Here is a 10,129-nt window from a genome sequence, read left to right as displayed (position 1 = left end):
TGTGCTTGAGTGAGACAAGTGTGAGCTATATCTTCTACCTCATTGTTTTATCCCCTCAAACCACGAATTATTTGAATTAAGTTTTGTTGCCAAATGAATTTGACATCTTTTGTTGACAGAAGAAGATGTGTAAAAAAATGGCACGTTTAGGTGATGGGGTTCAACGTGATTTTAAACTTTTTGTATTTATTTGTTTAATAAAATTAAAATAATAATAATAATAATAAAATAAAAATAAAAAATTGAACCACCCAACTTGTCTTGCAAACTTATAAATATGGAGTCGGTCCAACGGACGTGTCAAGCCCTCACGATCCTGGCCTAACATTACCCAAAGAATCCCATTGCATGATGGAGCATGATTCCTCCTCCATACACCGCACAGCCTCGAGTAAACAGTCAGGTTAAAAGATTGTCATCCACAGAAGAAATGAGGATATCATCCGATAAGGTATTCCCATATCCCAACAAATTATCAATAGAACAAAGCTAATTAGGGCAAATCATCAGTGAAATTGGGGAATTATTTCCCATATGCAGATGATATTTTGTGCGTCAAATTCTTTATCTTATTCATGGACGATTCGTCCCAAGAGCTTATTTAATTGGAATTTTGGCAACAGCAAGTCGAGCAAGGCTGAGCCCTTTTACCATGACGACGTTGATCTTCAATTCCCATCTTCTCTGCTGAGCAAAACATTCTTGAAGGGTAACTTTTTATTTCATAAGTTACTTTTTTCTTACTTCTAGTTTAAATCAATTAACTAGTACTTATTATTGAATAAAGTAAACCTTTAGGCAAACACGTTGTAACAATGTTTACATTCATATAAAATATTTCCAAGTAGAAATTGTTGAATAGGTTATAGCCGGATATGTTTGGTACTCAAAATTAAACGTGATAACAGATAGCTTGTTTACTTTAACGTGCTAATGAACTTACTTATTTGTAATTTTAATTAATAAATTATTGTTTATTTTAAGATTTTAGTAATTTATATAACTTTACCTATAGGGCTCATTTGTCACTTATCTAAACTATAAACATAATCGTTCAAGCTTACTTTCTTATCACATTTCATATGACTCAAAAATTACTATACGTCCACTTATATCCACTACTCATTTATATCTATTTATAATTTAAGCCAATTATGATCCATTCCCAATTAAGATTCTATTGAAGGGTAAAAAAATCACAATGACCTCTTTGCTTTCTAACAATTAGTCACTTAACTAGTTTTTTATTTTTTTTCTCTCTAATAATCACTATACTTTTAAAGTTGTTTTCTCGCGTTCACCAAACTTTTAATATTGTCTCCCATATGTCACTCCATATCATTAAAAAGGGTAATTGACACAATACCCCTTAATGTTTGCTTGTTTTGTGGAACACCCCTAACAATTGTTCTAAAATGCGTGCATATGCTTGGGGCATTTCGAAACGCCATGCATATGGGTATGCACATGATAACGCGGTCAACCCATTTCGTTGACCACATATAGACGTCAAAATGCACATGCATTTGTATTTAAAATTGTGTCCAAATTAGCCTAGGAAAGCTCAATCCGTTTTTATAACTTAAAAAAAGCAAATCGGGCCTAAGAAAACATCAAATTAGCCCAAATCACCCAAAACCCATGAATTATATATAGAAATCTGAAGGGTTTTGACATTTAGAAAATCAAAATAAACTTTTCGTAGAGTTACAAAGTATCTACGTCGAGCCCGAGCCTCTTTTTTCTTCCATCTTCCTCTAGTCTTACAGTTGAGATCTTAATCGAGTTTGTAGAAACTTAAAGGTGCATTTTTCATTTTTATATCGCTGACCTAATCAGAACTTTAAAGGTTCTTCTTCTCATATGATTTTAAATTTCTGGAAAGAATATTTATCGAACTCGTCCTTCTTTAGGTTATAATGATATTGAAGGTTCTAGTTTTTTATCAAATTTTATTCTTGCTCCAATTTTATTAGGAGCCAATGGAGCAAAATGATTCTTCCATGGCATTTAATTCTATTTCTGAAAATAATGAGTTGAAAATTTTGGAACATATTTATAAAGTTCAAATAATTGTAGTATTAATGATTTTGAACGATATGTGTATATATGTATGTGTGTGTGTGTGTATATATATATAGAAAACCTGGAGAATGTGTTTAAGGTTCAAAGAATGTATTATTTTATTTATTTATTAGTTTTGAATATTTATAATGATATTACAAATTGAAAAATGCATATTAGCGTATACTTTGCATATGCACGCATATGCTTGTAGTGCTTAATGCTTAATGCTCAATCGAATCACATTGCCCCGCATTATGCATTGTCTCTAACCTTTCATTTTGGTGCAAAACTCTCCTAAATCACCCAAACATCGTGGAATAGCTCCTTCCATCTGCATCTTCTAGTTTATGCTTTTAAAAATAGTAAAAGGGCCAAAATTAATAAAATCTCTTGGGATATTTTAGTCTCTCCAAATCCAAACACTTACCTGAGGCCCTGCTTGTTTGAAACACAAACCATGATAGAAATCAACAGGCAATAGTGATGTAGAAATCCCAAGAATCGTGGAAAAAATTACATTAGCAATTGTTTTTCGCGAATTTATTCATTGGAGAAGTATATGCATGCCATTTTGTTGTATTACGCTGTTCTACAGTTTTGTACTCTGCTGGTTTAGATGGTTAAAATTAATTCTGTAATATACTAGTTAGGATGGTGTTTGTTGTTGGATTAATATCTGCCTTTAGTGTTTTATTTTGCTATCTTCTGTTGTAACGTCTGATATATTGTTGTTTTATCAGAATATTATTAGTTTCTTTTGTTGATTTCAGCTTTCTGCGGGATTCTTTTGTTGATTTTTGCTTTCTACTCGTTAACGCCTAATTTAGGGTTCTTTTAAGCAATTTTTACCATTTCAGGGTAGTATTCCACAAGTTTACCATTTTCAGGTTGTATTCTGCGAAGTTTGCCACAAACGTTTCACAAATAGGCCTGTTGTTCTTCCTCCTCAATACACACAAGAAAATTCAGAATTAACACAGCAAAACCAGAAAAGTTGAACTAAAAATTGCAGCAGAAGACATCTGTATATAACACTACATGAGAAATCAAATACATTGGAGCTATACAATAATGGAATCCTTCATTAACATCCAATACCCAAACAATAACAAAACTAAAAGTCTAATTTTCACTATTCACTGCCCACTTATATACTATTAATTTCTATATTTTGGTTGAATCATGGGGTTCTTCCGTTTAAATGAACAGTTGGTTTTTCTCTCGGTTTTCCAAGCAAATGTAGCCTTAAGTGAGTGTACGGATATGAAAAGACAGAAATTCTCTTTGAGGCTTTATTGATTTTGGCTGTTTATACTGTTTTTAACATCTAAACTAAAGGATATAGATGGCAGGGGAATTCTAATTAACTATTCCGTTTACCACGTAATTGGAATTATGGACATAAAACATTAAAGCTACAGTGGCCACTGAGATTTTTGACCCAATATGTCAACATTTTGAACTTAGCCAAACATGCCTGCTGCAATTAAAAGTTTTCTTCATAAGAAATTGTTATTATTCCAGAAGGCACATATTTGATTTGACATAGACAAGACTTTAATTTTTTTTAATACTCTTCAATCTAACCTATTAAACATGTGACAGACATTTTTTTATTGATTGATGTTGAGCAGGTAGAGAACTGAAATGCTGCTACAGGGCCAGCCTTGATGGATTTAGTGCTACTGATTTCCACAAGTGTTGTGACTTCAAAGGACCATGTGTTATAATTGGGTACACAAACAAGTCCTTCAAATTTGGAGCATTTAATCCTGAAGGGTATAGAAGTACAGATGATTATTATGATACTTTTGATGCCTTTCTCTTTTACTGGGCACAAGAGAATGATCAAAATGAACCTTTTGTCCTACCCAAAATAGGGGGCAGTGGTGCTGCCCTTTTTGATTATGCTAGAGGAGGACCTCAATTTGGAGCAGATGGATTGCTTATTGGACCCCCATTAGCACCAGTTATGGGTGGATTTGCAGGGCCTGATACGAATTCGGGTACATAAAGTGAAATTTCAAGTTGATAGGTTACTGCCCTTATGTTTCAGTTTTGATGGGTTAGAATTTTATTTTTTCTAAAGAAATGTTCAATGTGGAAGACCTCCATGTAGATGTCGTGCCAGTGCAAAACATTTATGGTCCAATATTCCCTAATCCAATATCCTCGGTCTTCTTGTCAATGAAAAAGAAATGAAATCTTGATCTCCTAAATACCTCCTTCCCCTACCGCACGTCACTACCTTCATCAAGCCTTCCCTTTAAGGGTTGGGGGTAGCATTCCCTTATACAAACTTGACAGGCATTCTTTCCGCTGAGGGTTTATTTTTTCCTTTTATTTCCCGAACTTCCCTCATTCGACAGGCAGATAAAGCTATCTTTTATAGTTTCAGAGCAATTGGAAGACACTTTGAATTCTGTATGAGGTTTGGAGTTTTGGGGAGTGTGTGTGTGAATTTGAAGAAATCAAAGAGGGGAATGGAAAGGCAGCCAGAATTACCAAGAACGGATGGTCTTCTGCGTTGGACATTAATGTATCTTAATTGAGTAAACAATTGAAACAAATGATAAACATGAAACTTTGCTATAATTTGAGTGACTAACGACAGTTGTGTCTTCTTCTTTTTTTTTTTTGTAAATACAGGGATTGGTGTTTTGAGTGAAGCTAAGTCTAGATTGGGACTTTCTTATGCTAAAAGGGAAGATGGGAAGGAATCCTTATTTGGGGATGAGAGTAGGGCTGTTGTTGATGAAGTACTTGTATTCTGTAGTCCACAAATTGCAAGCCTCTATTGATATTTGACAAATATATAACGTATGTACTATGCATTGATATCCTTTTTTAGTTGAAACCATCAGAAATTCAGAGTTCGAACATTTTATTCTTTTTGAATTTTTCTGACTACAGAAATGTTTCGAGGAATGTCTTTGTAGTTATGTTGCCTCTTATTACGTTTCCGTTTGAGTCTCAATATCCGAAAATTCATTTTTTTCTTCAAACTCATTTTCAACAATACATTCTTCCAATTAAATATTTTGTATGGGGATCCAAAACTTTTTCGTACCTTTTAATTTCATCTTCTCAAAATATCACTATTACAAAACTCATTTTTCACCAAAAAAAGAAAAAATAAAAAGAAAAAAAGGGACTGAAATAGACTTTGTACGTAGTTCATCGTAGTTACAATTCTTAAACTTTGTATTTTTCTTGTTAAACAAGTGGGAACTCGTTCTTTCGAATATCCATTTATTAAATAATCAATCAATGGGATCCAAACGTATTGTTTGGATACAAGATTCTTTGGATGAATTTTAAATGAAGAAATGGTATCATCCAATGTTGCTTTCTTGTCTAATTGAATTTGTTTGGCCAACTTCATCGAAGAAAGCATTGATAAGCTCAATTTTAAAAAAAAAAAAAAAAAAAAAAAAAAAATTAAGGATATGAACATCCTATCTTCGAGAAAACTTATAAAATGAACGTTGAGCAAAGTTATTTACCAGAAACTCGTGAGCTTAGACGAGAGGTGATGCGAACCCGATAGCAATGAACACTAACGAACCCACAACTAGATTGATGCGGAATCCAAGAACACCAAATAATCGATGGTTTTGGATTTAATCCCCAATCAATGAACTAAGCAACCAAAAGTATATAAACTAGTGACCTCTTAATTACATGGAATAGGAATCTCACCTGGATAATTGTGAACGCCACAAAAAATAATGAATTCCTTGATAAGTTCAATTGTTCTAGTAAGAACAAGGATTGGAAGCAAAATCGCTCCTTGAATAGAATCTCTCAAATTGTCAAAAGGTCCATTATAATGAAAATAATTTTCTATTTATATGAAAACCCTAAAATCTAATTAAGAATGGAAAAAAAAAATTACGTTCAAAATATTCAAAAGATGCAAAAAGATTAGAATTCTAGTAAAAATAGGAAACTTGCGAAAATTGCAACTTCGGTCCCCGAATTACTGCTATGCGCCACATAGAAGAAATCTTTGCGATCGCATAGATCAAACTGTGACTGCGTCAATTCCCTACACCTCCTCATGCGACCGCACGGTATATGTGCTATGCGGTCGCATAGCCTCTTCTTTGGCTTCACAATCCGGTTGTTTGAATTATGTGGCTTCAAGTTATTTCGGTCGCCGATCCCTTCATGTGACTTATCACTTAGCAAATTAACTTCACTTGCTCGGCCCTTAATTGTTCTTGAATGTCTCAAATGTGGCTTTGGCTTCGTCCAATCAATCATCATATCTTCAATTGGCGGCGCATCCCGGATCATATCAAGAGGGGCCATCGAATCCTCAGATGTGGGGAACTTTATGTTGCTTTGTATTTAGTGTGAATCGTATGATTTATGTGAAGTCAGTTGGGAATTTATGTTTGTCAGTTGATTTCATTAGTTAATTAATATTAGCTCATTATGACGTGTTGTTTTAAAATAGACCAACAAAGAAGACGAAGAAACAAATGTAGGAGCAATTGAAATAATAAAAAGAAATAAAATGAGGAAGAAAAAAAAAGGAAAAAAGAAAATGGAAAATAGCAACACCTCAATATTTGACAAGTGGTGCATTTGGATTCCCAAACTTCAAAACAGAAAATTTACGTCCCCTATTACCTTTGATTGTCCCCAAAATATGATTATTTTTTTTACTCCCCCAAGATATGATTTTACCTTCATCTTTAATTAACTAATCAAAATTATATTAGAAAAATAATTTTACCTTTATCATTAAATATTAAAAAAAAATTTGCAGGGTACACCCTTCCCTTTTACCGAATCACCTCCATTCTACTTAAATAAATAACATATTAACCAACGTAACAAAGAGCTGTCATGTAAAATAATATAAAACATGTATTCTATGAACAGAAATGTCTTCATTATTTGAACTATCATGTATTTTAAATAATAAAAAATGTCATCCAAAGTGTAATACGATTGATTTTCAATAAAATAAGCTTCATTGTCAAATGAATTTGACACATTTGTTGACAAATGATGTGTAAAAAAAAATGATAAAATCACATTGTTGACTTATATGAAATTTTGCCACAAGGCGTTTTCATCATCCAAGATGCCAGTGTAGCATGATTGATTTTCAATGAATTAAGCTTTGATGCCAAATAAATTTGACATCTTTGTTGACAGAAGAAGAAGATGTGCAAAAAAATGACTGGATCACATTTTTGACCTTTTTAAACAGTCCAATGAGATTCTACCAAATGACGTTTCTGTCATCTAGATGTCATCCTATTAGTGTAGCATAATTGATTTTCAATCTTTGCTGACAAAAGATGTGTAAAAGAATTGATTGGATTACATTGTTGACTTTTTAAAAACGTGGCATTTTGTCATCCTGGATGTCATTCAAGATGTTAGTGTAGCATAATTGCCTTTCAAAGAGCTTTTTTTGTTAGACGAATTTGACATTTTTGTTGATAGAAGAAGACGTGTAATAAATAATTGGATGACATTGCTGACTTTTTATAAACACTATAATGAAACTCTGCTACATGACATTTCTGTCATCCAAGATATTAGTGTAGCATGATTGATTTTCAATGAACTAAGCTTTGTTGCCAAATGAATTTTCGATCTTTGTTGACAGAAGATGAAGTTAAAGAATAAATGGATGACATTGTTGACTTTTTTTTAAACAGTTCAATGAAATCCTGCAACGTGGAGTTTCTGACATCCAAGATTTTAGTGTAGCATGATTGATTTTCAATGAAATAAGCTTTGTTGCCAGTAGTTTTTCTATTGTATTGGATGAATGATGTACCCTATTTCATATTTATTTTGATTTAAGACCATTAATTTATTAATTTTCTTGATTGATTTTGCATACTCATTACATTATTTAATTGATTGGCCACCAATTGAATAATTAGTTACTTGTTCTAGTGTTAGGAGACTTATAATAAGTTTAGAACACGGTAAAATTAACATATGTAGATAGAATTAGGAATAATCTTTATCACATATGCAATCACATAGATAACCTATAATTTAATACATTTTGAGCAAATAAATTCGGACTAGGAATATAATTGGGTAAATAGACTTAATTTGTTTTGGAAAAGAGAATTAAATAAATTAGTGTTATCGATTGTTATGAAGCATGAACTATATTACGAATCAAGAATTAAAATAAATGACAATAGGGGGATTCACGATTCCAATTCAAACATTCACGTATTTGAAAAAATACTTTTTATTGCTTCCTTAGTTTAGAATTAGTTTAAATAACAACAAAATCACATCTTTTGTGTCATGAACATCGAATTTAATAGTAACTAGTGAACTAGAATTAAACATTATTTCTCGTGGGACGATAACTCACAACTCACTTTATTATTACTTATCAACCATTCCGTACACTTGTGGATTTCATGCGAACAAGTTTTTGGCACCATTGCCGGGGAATAATGAATTTAATTTTAGTTTAAGTAGTTTAAATTTGATTTTTATTTTTATTTTGTTGATTTTGGCTATCCACGTTGATCTCTCTTATTTGGTATCTTTTTAGGTGCCATTCAGCCGTACATTTAGGATTCTGGCATTGGCATAGTAAAGGGAATTTTGCAATAAATAATCTTGACATGAACTATAAGGAAGAAGACATCTATTGTAAACTCTATTATGGGGTGCATTATACTGGCTGTTGCTTGAATACATGCACTAATCCCTATCAACGCAAGCTCCTACGATTTAAACAATATTTAAGATGTCGACGACTAGCAATTGACACATCTTTTGAATGCTACATGCCTGTGGACGAGTGTATCCCTTCTAACACTCTTTTGGGATTTGGTCCTTCAATGTTGAATGAAGAGGCACTTGCAAAATATTACACTGATCTTGCCAAGTTGGATGAAAGCAAACTCTATGTAGGAGATGGCGTATTCTGGTATGAATTTAAAAGGTGGGGGTATAATCCACTCGAAAAATTTGAAATAAAAGAGTTTCCATTACCCATGGATATAGATTGTGAACTGCCCATTCAACCCGAAGAGATATCAATTAGAAAAGTGAGAACAAAGATGATAAAAGTTCAATTACAAATGAACAAAATGAAGGGAAGGTAATTAATGAAGAAGACATTAACCCACATTCTGTCAACTCCATTGATTGCCCTATCATTGAATTTGTAATTAAGCCCGAAGAAGATGAAAAAGTCAACATAGTTGAATTTGAATCGAACAAGATAGGCAAGTCATATTACATTGGAAGGGGCAATACTAAAATTAGCAAAAGCAACGAAGAGTGGAGCAAAATCAAAAGAGGCAAACTAAACAAGGCATCGAAAACATTTTTCAAAATTCCATGATACTGAAACAATAAAGTCCAGCCTAGGACTTTAAACAAGCGCTTGTTTGGAGGCAACCCAATATTTTTATCCCTTTTAATTATAACGCTTTCTAGACTTAGGATAATTTAGAGTAGTTTTTATTTAATCATTAGGAGCTCATCATCCGTTTCTCGTTTCCCCTTAGATCCTTGAGATTTACTTGGTTTATTAGATGTTTGAAATGAGTAACACGTGTTCCAGGTACTTGATTTTTAATGCTTTATTTAAGTACATTGTGCAGGAACGTCGTGAAATACTTAAACCAACATTGACAAAGGAGATAACGAGAGCAATCAGACAAGCTAGCCATTGAATTTCATGGGCATATCAAGGGAGTATTCTCTTCTTTTTCTTCCCCACCCCTTATATGCGGACTTAAGATATAAGACATTGAGGGCAACGTTTGTTATAAGTTTAGGGGTAGAAAAACATTGATTTTGTATTGGTTTGCTTGTTTGAGTGCCAAAAAAAAAAAAAAATTGAAATTAAAAAAAAAGGTTTATTCTCAGCCTTTTTTTCTTTTTTTCCTTGTGCGGGTTAATTAAATTTGCTTACTATGATGTATATAATTGGAATCATGTGTTAGGCTATAAGTTGTGAAAAAGTTGAATGTTAGGGTTGATTTATGCTTATTCGTGTAAAACTTGATATTTTTGGAGCACAAATATATGTTTTACATCATGA

General features: G+C 32.7%; 1 protein-coding gene across 3 annotated transcripts; it reads left to right on the top strand.

Moving 5' to 3' along the window:
* Positions 1-308: 308 nt before the first annotated feature.
* On the top strand, positions 309-4,995 carry LOC111412053. Of its 3 annotated transcripts, none has more exons than XM_023042796.1 (4): positions 309-451; positions 541-709; positions 3,702-4,073; positions 4,717-4,995. In XM_023042796.1, the coding sequence occupies exons 1-4, from the start codon at positions 359-361 to the stop codon at positions 4,866-4,868; spliced, it is 786 nt and encodes a 261-aa protein (XP_022898564.1). In that variant the 5' UTR covers positions 309-358; the 3' UTR covers positions 4,869-4,995. The 3 variants fall into 3 exon arrangements, 2 of the variants coding, with proteins under 2 accessions (XP_022898564.1, XP_022898565.1); XM_023042797.1 differs by having other exon boundaries at positions 3,702-4,102; positions 4,717-4,833; XR_002705946.1 differs by having other exon boundaries at positions 316-451; positions 624-709.
* Positions 4,996-10,129: the final 5,134 nt, after the last annotated feature.

Source organism: Olea europaea, chromosome 16 (genome assembly GCF_002742605.1).
Source record: "Olea europaea var. sylvestris chromosome 16, O_europaea_v1, whole genome shotgun sequence".
Taxonomy (NCBI): Eukaryota; Viridiplantae; Streptophyta; class Magnoliopsida; order Lamiales; family Oleaceae; genus Olea; species Olea europaea.
Note: the sequence above shows the minus strand (reverse complement) of the source record. Positions and strands in the feature narration are given on the sequence as shown.

Coding starts and splice junctions, on each gene's coding strand:
- LOC111412053 (XM_023042796.1), top strand. CDS start 359: ATGATTCCTCCTCCATACACCGCACAGCCTCGAGTAAACAGTCAGGTT. Junction 452..540: donor TGAGGATATCATCCGATAAG/GTATTCCCATAT, acceptor TCCCATATGCAG/ATGATATTTTGTGCGTCAAA. Junction 710..3,701: donor GAGCAAAACATTCTTGAAGG/GTAACTTTTTAT, acceptor GATGTTGAGCAG/GTAGAGAACTGAAATGCTGC.